This window comes from Schistocerca nitens, chromosome 5, assembly GCF_023898315.1.
Source record: "Schistocerca nitens isolate TAMUIC-IGC-003100 chromosome 5, iqSchNite1.1, whole genome shotgun sequence".
NCBI classification, from domain to species: domain Eukaryota; kingdom Metazoa; phylum Arthropoda; class Insecta; order Orthoptera; family Acrididae; genus Schistocerca; species Schistocerca nitens.
Window position 1 is genome coordinate 581,697,279 of NC_064618.1, and position 18,750 is coordinate 581,716,028.

The following is an 18,750-nucleotide window of genomic DNA, read 5'->3' on the forward strand; positions in this document are numbered from 1 at the left end:
CATTTTACGTCTATACATTATTCGTCTAGGACGTCTTTGTAAAACTCCTTTGCATCATCTGGAATTTCAAAATACTTTAGCAAGGCAAACACGTCTTTCTTCTTTTCTATGCTTGCCATATTTTATTTTGGTAAACGGATGGGTGTTAGTAATGTTGAATGGCATGATTTCTTTCATCTCAGGATGTCAACTCGTACTGGATCTCCAGAGAATGTACCACTCAGTGACACATTAACAATTTTCTTTTTCCATTCTTATATGAGATGACACACTGTCTATTCATTTTGAATGGTAACTTGAATTTTAGTAATTCCTGTGCACTATGTTTTAGATTTTCAACAGTCCAGTCTGTCTTTTGAACTCTGAGAGCACCATACTCTTCTAAAATATCATAATATTCTTTACGAGACATGATGCTTTCTTTTTTTCTGGAAGACATCTCAAATCTACCAAACACTTGGTCTGGAGGCGTGTAGCTACGGCCATGAATAGGGAAGAAGTAACAAATATTATTGAATTTTGTACTCCTTTTTAAAAATGCCATCATACAACCTTTTTTTTTTTTTTTTTTGCTACAAGAATCTGAAAATAGATGTATAGTATTGGTGGGTTTTTATCTAAGTCAGGAAGTAAGTCCAGCAAAGCCAAAGAAACTTGATTGCATCCCCTTGAAGATTCTGTCTCCAAACAGGTGTAAAAATTGGTGCTTTCCGTTTTTAGCTCCTTAGTGTGGATTATGATGAACTTGATTGTATAACCATACTTGTCTATCATAGAACACATCACTGAGTGATAGTTTTGGAATAGGCTGGTTTTGCTGCACGTCAAAGCAAATCTTATGACTTAGGATTTTCTTACTTAATTATACCATAAAATCACTTTGCATGACTTTAATGTAATCTATGCCTAGTTTGTAGTTCATTCTTCTTCTGCAGACATGTTTCTGCTTTTATATCCATTAAACCAACTTTACAAGGGGAACAGGTATCGGTATGAGGAGTCCTGAATGATAAATTTAAATGTTTGTAAAATATATGCTTGCATTTTGATAAGTGCCATTGTTTCAGTCCTATTTTTTTCCTTTTTCACAGAATCTCTTGAGCATTTTATTGACTGTGTTATGTGAAGGCAAATAACCTCTTGTAGACTTTGTCCTTTCATGGTGGCTCTCTCTGCATTTATATATCTTACCAAATGGCAGTAGTTACCTCCTTATGATCCTTTCGTGTTGTGTCACCTCCTCTCCTTTCCTCTCTTTTAGTAGCATCCCTTCTTTATTGAACCTGTGTGCTAGGTAAGATAACATGTCCGTTGACATGCCAGATACTCCTTGGAAAGTGGCAGCACAAACAGGCACCACTTCACCGTTCTAATGATATTCTTCATTATCACTGTTTTCTTCCTGTTTGCATTCACGGTGTCCACCACTCTGCACTGAGGTGAAGAAATATTAAGAAATTTTAACGAAAACTTATCTGGATCCATTTTATTTAATGATATTACGCAATGATGGAAGTATGTCTTCATAGTAGGAAATATCTTCATAGTAGAGCTCAGCAAATTTGCATTCTTTCATTCCTTTAGCTTTTGAAGGCAAAACCTCAAGTCCATGATTGAATTTAATCATAGGTTCCTTTTTATACTTTTTGCTTTGCATTTCAGGTCTACATCTACATCTACATCTACATTTATACTCCGCAAGCCACCCAACGGTGTGTGACGGTGGGCACTTTATGTGCCACTGTCATTACCTCCCTTTCCTGTTCCAGTCGCGTATGGTTCGCGGGAAGAACGACTGTCTGAAAGCCTCCGTGCGCGCTCTAATCTCTCTAATTTTACATTCGTGATCTCCTCGGGAGGTATAAGTAGGGGGAAGCAATATATTCGATACCTCATCCAGAAACGCACCCTCTCGAAACCTGGCGAGCAAGCTACACCGCGATGCAGAGCGCCTCTCTTGCAGAGTCTGCCACTTGAGTTTATTAAACATCTCCGTAATGCTATCACGGTTACCAAATAACCCTGTGACGAAACGTGCCGCTCTTCTTTTGATCTTCTCTATCTCCTCCGTCAACCCGATCTGGTACAGATCTCACACTGATGAGCAATACTCAAGTGTAGGTCGAACGAGTGTTTTGTAAGCCACCTCCTTTGTTGATGCACTACATTTTCTAAGCACTCTCCCAATGAATCTCAACCTGGTACCCGCCTTACCAACAATTAATTTTATATGATCATTCCACTTCAAATCATTCCGCACGCATACTCCCAGATATTTTACAGAAGTAACTGCTACCAGTGTTTGTTCCGCTATCATATAATCATACAGTAAAGAATCCTATTTTCTATGTATTCGCAATACATTACATTTGTCTATGTTAAGGGACAGTTGCCACTCCCTGCACCAAGTGCCTATCCGCTGCAGATCTTCCTGCATTTTGCTACAATTTTCTAATGCTGCAACTTCTCTGTATACTACAGCATCATCCGCGAAAAGCCGCATGGAACTTCCGACACTATCTACTAGGTCATTTATATATATTGTGAAAAGCAATGGTCCCATAACACTCCCCTGTGGCATGCCAGAGGTTACTTTAACGTCTGTAGACGTCTCTCCATTGATAACAACATGCTGTGTTCTGTTTGCTAAAAACTCGTCAATCCAGCCACACAGCTGGTCTGATATTCTGTAGGCTCTTACTTTGTTTATCAGGCGACAGTGCGGAACTGTATCGAACGCCTTCCGGAAGTCAAGAAAAATTGCATCTACCTGGGAGCCTGTATCTAATATTTTCTGGGTTTCATGAACAAATAAAGCGAGTTGGGTCTCACACGATTGCTGTTTCCGGAATCCATGTTGATTCCTACATAGTAGATTCTGGGTTTCCAAAAACGACATGATACTCGACCAAAAAACATGTTCTAAAATTCTACAACAGATCGACATCAGAGATATAGGTCTATAGTTTTGCGCATCTGCTGGACGACCCTTCTTGAAGACTGGGACTACCTGTGCTCTTTTCCAATCATTTGGAACCTTCTGTTCCTCTAGAGACTTGCGGCACGCGGCTGTTAGGAGGGCAAGTTCTTTCGTGTACTCTGTGTAGAATCGAATTGGTATCCTGTAAGGTCCAGTGGACTTTCCTCTGTTGAGTGATTCCAGTTGCTTTTCTATTCCTTGGACACTCATTTCGATGTCAGCCATTTTTTCGTTTGTGCGAGGATTTAGAGAAGGAACTGCAGTGCGGTCTTCCTCTGTGAAACAGCTTTGGAAAAAGGTGTTTAGTATTTCAGCTTTACGCGTGTCATCCTCTGTTTCAATGCCATCATCATCCCGGAGTGTATGGATATGCTGTTTCGAGCCACTTACTGATTTAATGTAAGACCAGAACTTCCTAGGATTATCTGTCAAGTCGGTACATAGAATTTTACTTTAGAATTCACTGAACGCTTCACGCACAGCCCTCCTTACACTAACTTTGACATCGTTTAGCTTCTGTTTGTCTCAGAGGATTTGGCTGCGTTTAAACTTGGAGTGAAGCTCTCTTTGCTTTTGCAGTAGTTTCCTAACTTTGTTGCTGAACCACGGTGGGTTTTTCCCGTCCCTCACAGTTTTACTCGGCACGTACCTGTCTAAAATGCATTTTACGATTGCCTTGAACTTTTTCCATAAACACTCAACATTGTCAGTGTCAGGACAGAAATTTTCGTTTTGATCTGTTAGGTAGTCTGAAATCTGCCTTCTATTACTCTTGCTAAACAGATAAACCTTCCTCCCTTTTTTTATATTCCTATTAACTTCCATATTCAGGGATGCTGCAACGGCCTTATGATCACTGATTCCCTGTTCTGCACATACCGAGTTGAAAAGTTCGGGTCTGTTTGTTATCAGTAGGTCCAAGATGTTATATCCACGAGTCGGTTCTCTGTTTAATTGCTCGAGGTAATTTTCGGATAGTGCACTCAGTATAATGTCACTCGATGCTCTGTCCCTACCACCCGTCCTAAACATCTGAGTTTCCCAGTCTATATCAGGTAAATTGAAATCTCCACCTAAGACTATAACATGCTGAGAAAATTTATGTGAAATGTATTCCAAATTTTCTCTCAGTTGTTCTGCCACTAATGCTATTGAGTCGGGAGGTTGGTAAAAGGAGCCAATTATTAACCTAGCTCGGTTGTTGAGTGTAACCTCCACCCATAATAATTCACAGGAACTATCCACTTCTACTTCACTACAGGATAAACTACTACTAACAGTGACGAACACTCCACCACCGGTTGCATGCAATCTATCCTTTCTAAACACCGTCTGTACCTTTGTAAAAATTTCGGCAGAAATTATCTCTGGCTTCAGCCAGCTTTCTGTACCTATAATGATTTCAGCTTTGGTGCTTTCTGTCAGCGCTTGAAGTTCCGGTACTTTACCAACGCAGCTTCGACAGTTGACAATTACAGTACCGATTGATGCTTGGTCCCCGCATGTCCTGACTTTGCCCCGCACCCGTTGAGGCTGTTGCCCTTTCTGTACTTGCCCAAGGCCATCTAACCTAAAAAACCCACCCAGCCCACGCCACACAACCCCTGCTACCCGTGTAGCCGCTTGTTGCGTGTAGTGGACTCCTGAGCTATCCAGCGGAACCCGAAACCCCACCACCCTATGGCGCAAGTCGAGGAATCTGCAGCCCACATGGTCGCAGAACCGTCTCAGCCTCTGATTCAGACCCTCCACTTGGCTCTGTACCAAAGGTCCACAGTCAGTCCTGTCGATGATGCTGCAGATGGTGAGCTCTGCTTTCATCCCGCTAGCGAGACTGGCAGCCTTCACCAAATCAGATAGCCGCCGGAAGCCAGAGAGGATTTCCTCCGATCCATAGTGACACACATCATTGGTGCCGACATGAGCGACCACCTGCAGATGGGTGCACCCTGTACCCTTCATGGCATCCGGAAGGACCCTTTCCACATCTGGAATGACTCCCCCCGGTATGCACATGGAGTGCACATTCGTTTTCTTCCCCTCTCTTGCTGCCATTTCCCTAAGGGTCCCCATTACGCGCCTGACGTTGGAGCTCCCAACTACCAGTAAGCCCACCCTCTGCGACCGCCTGGATCTTGCAGATTGAGGGGCAACCTCTGGAACAGGACAAGCAGCCATGTCAGGCCGAAGATCAGTATCGGCCTGAGACAGAGCCTGAAACCGGTAAGCTGGCCAGTAAGAAGGTCGATGTAAGCTGTTCTTGAATTTGGATTTTCCCCCCATCAAAACGTACTTCGACCTGTATGCTGTTCTCAGAATCATAAGTATCATCATCCATTCTGCTTCTGCTTGCAATAATTCTTTGTAGATGAACATGGGAGCATTGAGCAAATACTTGTCTGAAAGTAATTTGCAGGTGTTCTGACGACAATGAAGGCTTGTTGCAACACTATTCCTGCCAGTAAATATTGTTACAGTAATGAGTAACATCGCATAAAGCAACCAGTATATTCCATTGTTGCTAACTGCTTGCTGTGGAGAGAGAGCCAAGCCATCTGCATTTGTCGACTTTTGCTGTAACTGTAAGAATGCATGTATCGTGTTTTGCTAATACCTTGTGATTTAGTGTGTTCATACACAAAGCAGCAATTGACTTTTTAAGGCTTGCTTCAGGGGTTGATGTAAAAGGTCAACATTATACCATACATGCCTGTCTCACCAGAATTAAGTGATGCCAGTTCAACACCTAACTTAGATGCTAACAACTGTTCGTTTGCTCTTTCTAGCAGAAACACACTCCTAACCTTCTTGACTGGTTTATTCTCTTTCATAACTGTAGTTGCTATAATGACATTGTGATCACTAATCCCCGTCTCCATACTGATGCTGTCGATAAGGCCTGGCCTGTTTGTAGCTACAAGGTCTAAAAGATTTCTATTGTGTGTGGACTGTTAAACTAGTTTCTCTAGACAGTTTTCAGAAAATGTGTTTAAAAGTACTTTGCAAGACTGTCTGCTGTCTGTAACACACACACCCCCTCCTCCCCTCCCCCTCTCTGCCTCTGCAGGGAATCCATAGATGTCCTAGATGTTGCAGCCATACTTGATAGGTAAAGTCACCTCCAACTATTGTTGCATAATTTGTGTATATACACACTGTTGACTATAAACTTTCTTTGAATGACTCTTCGAGTTGTCACAGCAGAATCTGGTGGCCAGTAAGAACATCCAGCAGTTAACATAATTTTAAGCAGATTTGTTATATGCGACCAGATAACTTCATTGTCACCATCAACTTTGACCTCAATAGACAAAATATTTTTGTCAACTGCAATGGACCTCCCCTCATATGGCATTTTAATCTATATTTCCAACGTATGTTCCATAACTCGCTAAATATCTTAGAAATTTCAGTATCTCAGCCTGTTCACAGTCCCAAGAATAATTCAAGCTTTACAACTTTCATGGAGGACAGTGAATTTGGAGAACTTCAGCACGAATACTTCAACAATTTACTGATAAAATTTTGATAGTCAAAGTGTCTTCACTCTGAACACTGTCTGACTTCCCTTTCTGCATAATGACTGGCGACTGTTCACCAGAGTACCTCAAACTACTTCCTGGACTAAAAATAAAACTCATGTGCATTCCACAAGTACTCTGCTACCCATGTAGCTGCTCCCTTTGTGTAGTGTACCACTGACCTGTCTACGGGACCCCAACACTCCTGCACTCAATAATGCAAGTTTAGAAATCCATAGCCAGGACTGCTCAGAGTCAATAAAGCCTTTCGTTGAACCCTCCACTTGTCTTCAAACCATACTACCCCAGACAACTCTGGGAACAATGCTGCAAATTACAAGCTCTGCTTGCACCCTGTGTGCGAGGCCAGCAATCTTCACTACATCCGCCAGTCACTTGTATGAACTGTGGACAGCCTTAGAACCAGTGCAACAGGAATTGTTGGCACCAGTGTGACCCACTACTTGCAGATGACTTCACCCTACATGCTTGATAGACACAGGCAAAGTTTCCTCCACATCTCAGATAAGGTCCCCCAGCAGACATACTGTGTTCACACCAGCTTTCTTTCCAGCCCTGAACACTATCTTCCTAAAGTGTAATGTGCTTAATGTTGGAGCTAGCGATCACTAGCGAACCCTTATGGCATGTAGCCAAAAGTTACCTTCAGAGTGACACTCATACTCCGTCTTGTCAAGGCTAGGGAGCTGCCCTTAAATTACAAACAGAAGTTCATTGTGCTGTGGCATACATATGTACATAACATCCAGTCAGTTTGCTCGTCCAGTCCAAGGTTATATTCTCTCTAATGATATTAACAGGATGTTGAACATAACTTCCATTTTCCCTTTCAGAGTTGTGAAGGAAGAGAGAGCAATTTGAATAATGCCCCTCTTTTTACTGGAAAGAATTTATTTTCCTGTGTAGGCTGTTCTTTTATTATGTAACAAACACTTTCTTTCTTTATTTAGCAGTTAACTGGTTTCACCTTGTAGGTTGTTATCAAGCTACATCACAGTAAAGATGGTAATGATGTGTTCCACACTATGTATGTAGTAAATATATACTTCTGAAGTTGTGAACACGAAGATTTAATGTATTGTAAATTTTTCTGTAAGACAGAGGCCACCAATGTTCATTATTACCACATAAAAATACTTGAATGTTAATTTGGAATTTTGAAGCAATATTGATGGTGGATTATTGTAATGCCAGTTATATCAGATTTGCTACACCGTAAGTATTGTTTTTATGCAGGTTACCTTGAAAACCGACCATGATTTTTGACTAGTGAGTAACAGATCATAAAATCTTTTAGCTTTCTCTTTTTACTAGTCCTAAAGAATGTGGTAATAGTACTTAAAAACATCTGTCTGTTTTTGTGGTGTCAGTGCTTGATTATGTTTGATAATTCAACATTGTTCACAGCCATATTGTCGTATTTCATACTACAGTTTGTTAATTTTTTATTTTTTATTTTTCAGTATCACCAGTCAATAATATGGAACACAATGAAAGTGAACCACAGGAAGCCCAAAACAGGATATCACAGCTGATAGCCAGGAAACGATCTCAGTTGATGCGACATGCAAAATCTCAGAATTCAGAAGAAACTTTAAGGCTGAAGAAAAATGGCAGACATCATGGACGGTTCATGAACACTTTTCATAAGCCGCCAGGTGGTTTTGTCAGTGATACTAGTGACAGTGAGGCAAGTGTTGCAACCAAACGGCTGCGTACAACAGAAAATGATGAAAAATACAGAAAAAAATACTCAAAAGGCATTGACTCAAGAAAAAATGGTAGTTTGTTTCATAATACAAAGTGCAAAATATCTGTTTCTAAAGCTAAGAGTAAAAGAGAACTGAAAAATAACTGTGATATTAGGAAACATAGGTTAAAGTATATGATAGCATATAGTGACTCTTCAGATGATAACAACAACAACAGTAACAACAATAATAATGATGATGACGATGATGACGATGATGATGACGATGATAAATGTGAAAATAATAATGATAACGATAATGATGATGGTGATGATGATGAGTATGAGGAAACATGGCAGCCATATGAAACAAGACGCAAAGTGTGGACAAAAACTGTAAAGCGTACCAAAAAGTCTTCTGCTTTGGAAAATCAGAATTGTGATTCTACCTCAAAGAAAACAGTCACTGTGGTACCTACTGAAGCTAGCACTAGCAATGTACAATTTTCAGACATTAGCAGTAACCGTATTAGAAAATTCTATAGGAAAAGGAGAAAATTGCATGGTGAGAAGAGAAGAAAAATAAATTTTGATATTTTGGAAACTAGTTCTAGTGGTGATGCAGAGGCAAATAATTTTGATCCAGTAATGAGGAGTTGTGAATGTAAGTCAGAATGTTCAAAGAATGAAGAAGGGTTGGAACAAGAAAGTACTGGGGATCTCACTAATCGCAGCAAGGACAGTACATTTGACTCAAACTTTGAAGATGAACAAAAAGAGAATTCTGTCTCTTGTGTTTCAGAGTCTGGTTTGATTGCAAAGCAGAAAGTTCCTATTTCAAAAAACAATGGGGCCTTAATCTCAGTGTCAGTTCCATATGGTAGATGTTTTGAAGCTTCTGATGTTAACTGCTCAAAATCAGATGTTTCCAATGTACATTTGAACAAAAATTGTCCTGAAAGTTCTGTAGTGAGTCACCTTGAATCAGAAAATGCATCAGTTTATTCAACACCAAATGGAAAGCAAAATAATCAATCCATGGAAGAATATGAAACACCAGATAGTGGAATAATTGTGAAAGAATGTACAAGTACTGGAAGTGCAACATCTGTTCAAGATACAGTTTGTCAACCTAGCTGTAGCAGTAGAGATAGTGTCCATGTGCAAGAAGCTTCTCGTAGCACTGGGAGCAGGGGTGCAGATTGGACAGTTTTTAAGAAGTTTAGAATAAAGAACAGAGATAGAATTAGAAGAAATTTCAGAAGTCGTCATGATGATTCTGAGTCTCCTTAAGGGATCTGTGAGCTCATATCATCATAATTTACATTATTTTTTGTGTAGGCTATTAAGAGGGCTGCCAGCATTACACAAGAAAGTACTCAACAATTTTTGTGCTGTATCAGATGTCAAATTTTGCTGCCACCCTCAGTTTGGAGTTGATAGTCAGCCACTGGTGCCTAAAATATTTTGATTGATTACATTTATTGGTGAAACGATGTGAGAATTACTGTTGTAGAAAAGTCTTCATAAACCATTGAAATATTATTCCATATTGAGTGGCTTGAGTGATGTAATTTCAGGAATACCTCACAAATGGTTTTATAACCAGTGTTAAGTAGTCTAGCATGTGTTACAACATTTTGATCATATGAACTAATTCCATTGTTCTTTTGTTTTGTTTTAGTACATTTTTTAGTGTTGGATTATTATTGCAGTTTAGCATATTAGAGCAAATTGATCTTCCTCCTGTAATTGAAAGATAAAATACTAAAATTCTGAGTACATTTTATTTAACATTCTCTAATTTATGATTTATTGTGTGTTATTTTTCATTTTTGAGAGTCTGTTAGTGACATAAAGTTACTGAAGTATTTTATAATTACATAAGTTGTCTGTAAAGTCCATGTTCTTTCAGATGTTCAAACAATGTCACTTTTTGTGGGTAGCATTAAATGTAAATCTAGTCAGTATGGTGAAGGACTGATCATATATTGTAAAGAGATATATGTTGAAACTTATACTTCCATAAAAATATGAAGCTTCTTCTTTTTCTGTAAACTTTGCAAAGTTTTCTGTAATTAAATTTTACTGATACATAATGTTAAGTGTCAGCTTGTAAGTTGTATCCACACAAAATATGATAGAGACAATTACATACCATATTTTATGCTGATTTCATTTTTATGTATTTTGTAATAAACCTTATTTTGCCATTTGGTAGTTCCGATGATTTGCTTTAGATAAGTGTTCCTTCAAATGAATATTCAAGTGTAGTAAACCACTTCATGAGTGATTAATAAAAAATTTATGTGGTCTCTGAAGACAGAAGGAAATAATTATTTCAATTGCAGCTGGTATATTAGAAAGAAAACACAAATTTGAAGAGAGATAGTGCCTCATAATTGTGTATCTACATATGCCTTATGGTGTGTGGGCAGAGCAACTTTAAGTAAGAATCAAATTTCTGAAACTTGAAATCACAAGTGTATACCACACCTTCAATCTGGCATTGTTGGATGACAACTGAAAATACATCTTTGTTCTAGTTTATGTATTAGTCTAGTGCATGGGTAGGAAAGAAGAGTGATCAGTTATCTTTTCAGTAATAGTAATTTGTTAGGAAGAAGTGTGTGCATTTTTTATTCTTCATTGCTCCCACTGAAAGAAATGACAGATTATATTTGTAATGATTTAGGAGTAAAGGAGATCACTCACCAAGTAGCAGAAGTGTTGAGTCATCAACAGGCGCACACAAAAGAGAGCGAAAACGTTGCTAGCTTTAGCTACCATTAGTGTCTTTACTGCAAATTGTTCCATGAACGTTCTGGCACCAGACGTGAAATTGAACTACATTCCTTTCTACCTTTTGCTGGTTTTCTTCTACCCGGTGCACTCCCTGCAACCTACCCCCAATCTCCTTTCTTGCATTTTTGCATACTCCTACATTCTGCTTGTGCCAGCCCCTTGACCTACCCCCCCCCCCCCCCCCCCCCAATTGCTGTCATGTTCCAAGCACCACCTGTCTCTCCACAGTTCTCCAGTTTCTTTGTTGGTAGTATTTATAAAATGAAAGATGATATGAATTTCAGTAGAGTTGCCGTGCAGTATTTATAACATTTTTAAGGAAGAAAGAACAAACACCATCAAGATCTGGAAAATTAGAAGATATGGGATGTACCTTTTAAAATTAATTTAGTATTAAAAGTGAAGTTGTGCAAAATAGGTAGACATACAGCACTGCAAAGCAGAGGAGAGGGAACTGAGTGGCCTGAATAAATTTCGAAACTGTTGCAAAAAACGTTTCTTTTGGGTTACAGTAAATATGATACTTGAAAAAGGAGGCCATTTTGTCCTGCAGTGGGGACCTGTGACATTTGGAACAGATTAGATTATAAAATTCAGTGTCTTCATCATATGCTACTTTATTAAAATTTATTCTGGCTTTGGCTTTTCAGGCATCATAAATTTATAACAAGAAAATGGTTTTATTAAATGTGCGAATAAAGTGAACAACTGACCAAACGATTGCAGCAGCAATATGTTAGCATGTAGTCAATACCTAGAAAAACAATAGGGAGTGTGTACTGAAAGATAAAGTTACAATGACCGCACTAGTGGCACTAGCAGAATACCAGGTGCAGATAATGGAAAGTACATGTATGATTCAGATTCATTGATGTCATATTCATGTTTTGGATCAAGGACGAGGATGCCTTATTCACAATCCACATTCGCAACACCTTCTCCCCATTCACTTCATATTCAGGCCAACAAGCGATCTTCTTCACTGTTTACCTCCACATCAAGAATGGCCACATCAGTGACTCGTCCACATCAAACCTATCAACCACCAACAATACCTCTGCTTCAACAGCTGCCACATATTTCACAACAAGAAGTCCCTTTCATATGGCCTAGTCATATGGGGTCATCAAATCTTAGTGAAAAACAAACCCTCTCCAAATATGCCAAGCATCTCACTGAGGCCTCCACAGAATGAAACTGCCATCTCGAACTTGTCCAGAAACAGTTTCTGTGCTTTATTGCCCCAGTCACCTAAGATCCAACACTTACCCACAGTCTGGCCAAATAGGAGCACCCCTATCATGATTCAGTGCCACCCTGGACTGGAGAAACTGAATCACATTCTCATACAGAATTTTGACTACCTCTTTTTGTGCCCTGAGGTTAGAAATATCCTCTTTACTATCCTCCCCATCCGTTCCACAGTGTTATTCCACTGCGCACTGAACCTACACAATATCCTTGCCCATTCCTACTCCACCCCTACTCCCAGCCCCTTGCCCCATGGCTCACATACCTGCAATAGACCCAGGTGCAATCCTGTCCAATGAATCATACCACTGCCACCTACTCCAATCCAATCACAGGCAATTCATACCCAGCAAAGGCAGGGCCACCTGTGAAAGCAGACTTGACCTACCAAATTAATTACAATCATTTTGCTGTATTCTACATGGACGTGACAACTAACAAGTTGTCTGTTCCCATAGCTAAGAGACAGCTGTACCGACAAGGTGTTGAATTTGCTGCACAACACAATGTGATGAACTTCAGTGACTGCTTCACAGACAGTGCAACCTGTATTCTTCCCAGCAACACCAGCTTTTCTTAACAGAACAGGTGAGAACTCTCCCTGCAACATATCGTTTGTTCCTGTAACCTTCCTAGTCACAGCCTTTGCTAGTCCCTGTCCTCTGCCTGCCTATGGTATCATAGGTTGACAATATGTTCACTCTACCTGTTCCCACATGAGGCGCTTGACGAAGGGGTTCTCAATGAACTACTCACTCAGATCCCCCAACACTACTTCTTTTGTTGATTCTGATGCACACAAAGTGCTTTGGGGGTCTAAAACAACATACCCCAGGGGTAGAACAATGTAGAGCATTTCATTGAAAATGCCACCAAGTGCATGCTGCAGCACTGCAACAGAATTGTTTGCTGATATCAATCTCTTTGTACACACCCTGACCCTTGCACATGCTGCTCCATGGGAAGTGGTCAATGAGCTGCACTCAAGTGTCACTTTCCAATCTGGATTCACCTGCTAGGCAGAGTGGTGCCCAAAAGAAAGCCACCATTATGGGTGCACACCTTGGGTAGACTGGGCAGTTTACAGCCCAATTTCTGTGTTTGAACATGATGACAGTGTCCAAGAACGAGTCGATTGTATTATAAAAATTATTCCACACATAACTGACGCAGTCATCAGGTCAGCTGAGAAGGCAGCCTGTAACTTCGAATGCCGGTGTGCAGCCATGGGTACGTTGAAGTTCTGGCCAACTGAAGAGAATCTTGCAGCATTTTGGGTAGCAAGGGCGAAATGTTGTCAATTATTTGACACAGTAAAAGAGATTTTGGCAATAGCTCCTGAGCACCATCAACCAGAACACTAAAAGTACAGTCATATGGGACAGGAGGGCGGTACCTTGTGGCCACTGTAATGGGGAATGGAAGTTTCCAGACTAACCCACAAGAAGTTACCCAGACAATGGCAGCCTATTTTTTTCATAGTTATCAGCTTTCTAACGCTATAGAGTGGCTACTGAGAGGGGCAGTTAGGATTTCAGTTCCACTAATGATGAAGAATACAACTGCCCCTTTTTCACTTGGGAGCTACATTCTGCATTATCTGTGACTCTTGACATGTCACAATGTCATGAAAGCGTCCATTATAGTAAATTATAGCACCTCACAAGGTGGAGCAAAGAAATCCTCCTTGCACTTTTAACTGCATTTGGACATCAGGACACTTTCCTGACTTGGGGCTAGAGGCAATTTAAATTTCACTTTTGAAACCTAGAAGGTCCTCACTAACTGTTCTAAAACCTTGGTGTGGATGGTCAACTGTCACTTTGTCTGGATCTTAAAATCCAAGCAGCTCCTTAGTTACAAAATTGTTAAGGCTTTCGTGGCCACTTGTTGACAAACTGCCTATTGGCTTCTGTCTCGGGTTCTTCGGCTGACTTTCATCTAATGATTTTCCTGACGTTTCGCCAGCATGAGTGGCTGGCATTGTCAAAGCTTCACCCTCCATTGCTGGTGGTGAACTGGAGCCGAGCTCGCGGGCGCAGACTGTATGTACCTGGCGTGCCAACGTCCGAGGGCTTCTCCGCGGTCATTTCCGGTGCGGTTCTCCTCTTGCTACCTGTGACGGTCGTTCGCTGCAGTACGGGAAGCCAGGATCCGTTGACCTTAAGGCTTTCCTCTTTCTTGTTCAAACTGTTTGCGTGTTTTTGTATTTCTACAGCTTCTCTGAACAAGCGCATGTGATAATGCTTCTCTACAGCCAGAACTTCCGTGTCGGCGAATTTTATTACGTGGTCGGTCTCATTCAGTGCGTGCTCTGCCACGGCCGATTTCTCCACCTGCCCCAACCTGCAATGTCGCTTATGCTCTTTGATCCTGGTGTTGATGGATTGTCCAGTCATTCCGACATAAACTTTTCCGCATGTGCATGGTATACGGTATATTCCCGACATTGCAAGTGGGTCTCTTTTCTCCTTCGCCGATCTAAGACACTCTTTGATCTTCCTTGTTGGTTTGAAAATCGTCTTTACGCCATGTTTGCGCAATATACGGCCGATTCTGTCCGTCACTCTGGGAATGTATGGCAGAAAGGCCGTACCCAACCTTTCTTTTTCTGGTTCCTTACTTCGCCGAGTGTTTGGCTCTGTTACACTTCTAATATAATTTGTGGAGTACCCATTGCTCCTCAGGACAGTTTCCAGGTGTTCCATTTCTCGTTTGAGGTGTTGCGGCTCACATATTCGTCCTGCTCTCGTTACGAGCGTACTAATCATGCCTCTTTTCTGGCTCGGGTGGTGGTTTGACAGTTTGTGCAGGTATCGGTCCGTGTGTGTCGGTTTTCGATACACGCTGTGTCCCAGGGTTTCACCATCCCTTGTGACCAGCACATCTAGAAATGGCAATTTCTTGTCCTTTTCTACTTCCACGGTAAATGTTATGTTGGCATGGAGGCTGTTCAAGTGTCTTAGGAAGTCACCGAGCCGGTGAACAACCTTGTTAAAAGGGATGGAGGTTTCTGTTTAAACTCTGTTTGGAATCCGGCTCTCTCCCTTGTCAAAAAACAGAGGAACAGAGTCAATGCTACCTCACCTGCGAATTCGTAGTCACACTATTGATAGCTCTGACTTTGGTCATCTTTGGTGGCACTAGTGTTCAGTGTGGATTAAATTTGCACGTACGCCGCCTGTCCGTTGCAGTTTGCCTTGAAAATGGCGGGGTGTTCTCCCGCTGAAATATCGGCGGTTGCTGAAAGTGTTACCTGGCTGAATTCCCGGAAGTGTTTTGAAAGTTGTATACGCCAGGAGAAACTCAGGTCTCACATTGTTTACCTCTACGGGGAGGAAATGTATCGGTGTTTATGTAAGTTGGATAAACTTCGTAGCTGTCGAGTTAGACTGCAATGTGCTTTGTCGTTTTATTGAGGTGTCGTGATGAAAATCATGTCCCAACATTTGCTAAGGTTGTGCACCATATTAATTCTCCTGCCGCCAATCGTATCAAGCAACGTGCTGGCTTGGCTCTTGTTCGCGAAAGGATTCGTTTTACTCGGCGACGTTTGGATTCTGTTTCCAAAGAATTGTATCGTTTTCATTTAATGGTTGCATCTGAAGTGTCTGATTTCACTTGGGATTGGTTGGACGGTGCCTCATGGACCCAAGCTGACTGGGAGTACAACTCCGTTACTGCCCGGCATTTGGCAAAGTTTGAACGTTTTCATCGCGCGGAGTCGGATGTTATATCTCGACGTTCTGTGATAAATCTCAGAGAGAAATCTTTTGACGACGCAACCTTATCCGTGCTAGGGAAGGGTTTAAATTTTGCACCCACTCCGAAGAATTTGCCGGTAGTTGATTTTATTAGTTCAATTGAACAGGCAGTTTGCAAACTACCTCCTGACGCTGCAGAGGAAGTTAGGAGGGAGGCATACCGTGTTTTGACTAGGGCTCGTCCACCCAAGAGTAACGTAACAGCAGCAGAGAGGGCTGCTTTACGCTCTCTCGAAGTTGATCCCAGTATTGTTATTTTACCTGCTGTCAAGGGCAATGCCACCGTTGTTTTAAATAAACATGATTATGTACAAAAGATGAAACGTTTACTATCTGATTCAGCGTATCGCAGAATCGATGCTGACCCCACGAAAAGTGTTGATAGAAAGACCAACAGCCTCCTGAAGAAAAGTGGTTTGTCGCAGGACACAATCAAGAGGCTTAACACCTATAGTGCCGTTCCCCCTAGGTTATATGGCCTTCCAAATGTTCATAAGGAAGAGGTTCCTTTCCGTCCTATAGTGAGTAACATCGGCGCTCCGATATATATCGTGTATCCAAGCATCTTGCTTCTGTGTTGAGTCCACAAGTAGGACGGTGTGAACATCATATCAGGAACTCAGCTGATTTTTTACGTCGTTTGGAGGGACTGAGGCTGAATGACTCTGATATTTTAGTGAGTTTCGATGTGGTTTCTCTCTTCACTCGTGTTCCTCTGTCTGATTCGTTGCGGTTAATTGAAGCCAGGTTAGGTGCTGATTTATTTAATCTCTTTAGGCATGTGTTGACATCCACTTACTTTTTATTTAATGACCAGTATTACGAGCAGACAGATGGAGTTGCGATGGGTAGTCCGTTGTCTCCTGTGATCGCAAATTTATTTATGGAAGACTTCGAGGAACGTGCATTGGAGTCGGTGCCTTTAAAACCCGCCTGTTTCTTTAGATATGTTGATGATACCTTCGTTGTTTGGCCTCACGGTAGGGAGAATTTGAATGTCTTTCTAGAACATCTGAACTCGATCCACCCAAACATTCATTTTACGATGGAGGTGGAAGAGAATGGTTGCCTTCCCTTTCTCGACGTGTTGGTTAGGAGGAAGGATGATGGATCATTGGGACATGCAGTCTACAGGAAACGTACTCACACCGACTTGTACTTACAAGCTAATAGTTGTCACCATTTGGCTCAGCGTGAAGGGGTACTTCGTACCTTGGTACACAGGGCACATGTCGTTTCTGACGCTGAGACTTTGCCAGCTGAGCTGTCCCATCTTGAAGTTACATTTCGTCAAAATGGTTATAGTGATAGACAGATTGAACGTGCGTTGCGCTATCGACCAACTGTACATCGGGTGATTGATGATAATTCTGAGTCAACACCTAAGTCTACTGCCTTTTTGCCTTACGTAGGAAACACGTCCAATAAGATCGGTTGTATTTTACAGAAATACAATGTGAAATGTGTTTTCCGACCTCCATCTAAAATTAGAGCACTTTTGAGTTCCGTTAAGGATGATCTTGGACTGCGTAAGGCGGGTGTATATCGTATTCCTTGTAGCTGCGGCATGGCATATATTGGTCAAACTATCAGGACAGTGGAGGACAGATGTACTGAGCATAAACGGCACACACTATTACAGCAGCCAAATAGATCTGCTATTGCCGAACATTGCTTGGATACTGGTCACCCTGTGTTATATAACAACACCGAGATATTGGCATGCACGTCCAGCTATTGGGACAGTGTCATTAGGGAGGCAGTTGAGATTAAACTAGCGAGCAACCTCGTTAACAGGGATGGAGGTTTCTGTTTAAACTCCGTTTGGAGTCCGGCTGTCTCCCTTGTCAAAAAACAGAGGAACAGACTCAATGCTGCCTCACCTGCGAATTCATAGTCTCACTATCGATAGCTCTGACTTTGGCCATCTTTGGTGGCACTAGTGTTCAGTGTGTGTGTGTGCGGTCGCTGAAAGTGTTACCTGGCTGAATTCCCGGAAGTTATTTGAAAGTTGTATATGCCAGGAGAAACTCAGGTCTTGCACTAAACAGAGTGGAGCCTATTTTAGATTAGATTAATTATTCATTCATTCCATAGACCCACAAAAGAGGGGATCCTCCTGGGTGTGGAACATGTCAGATAAACACATTACAAAAATGTAATTAGAAAAAACTTGAGTTTCATTAATTTTAAAGATCTTCAGTCAATAAACAGTAAAATTATGTACATGAATTAAAATTATACTTCTAATATTTACAGGTTTAATACTTACATCTGCTTTCATTAAATCCATCATTTACACAGTAGCTAGTTACTTGGCTATTACAACCAAGTAGTGTCAAAAATTAAAGTATAATAAATTTTCATTAAAATGGTCTACTGCACTTGTTAAGAAATTAATGGATGGAATAGGAGGAGTTGGCCGCCAAAAATTCTTTTAAATTATGTTTAAATTGTGCCTTGTCTGAAACTAAACTCTTAATGGTTGCTGGTAACTTATTGAAAATATGCGTTGCTTAATACTGGACTCCTTCCTGGGAAAGAGTAAGTGATTTTTAATCTTTATGTATATTGTTTTTTTTCCTAGTATTGATACTGTTTACTGAGCAGTTAGTTGGAAAAAGAAATGTATTATTTACAACAAACTTCATTAAGGAATAAATGTACTGAGAAGCTGTGGTTAGTATGTCCAATTCTTTGACTAGGTTTTGACATGAT

At 41.0% G+C, this 18,750-nt stretch overlaps 1 protein-coding gene across 1 annotated transcript in view; it reads left to right on the top strand.

The window, feature by feature from the left end:
* Positions 1-10,385, top strand: part of LOC126260162 (DDB1- and CUL4-associated factor 5) — a 138,361-nt gene extending 127,976 nt beyond the window's left edge. Inside the window, exon 9 of the mRNA XM_049957426.1 lies at positions 7,986-10,385. Within this exon, the coding sequence (XP_049813383.1) occupies positions 7,986-9,505 (1,520 nt within the window). The 3' untranslated portion in view covers positions 9,506-10,385. The remainder of the gene's footprint in view (positions 1-7,985) is intronic.
* The last annotated feature ends 8,365 nt before the right edge of the window (positions 10,386-18,750 follow it).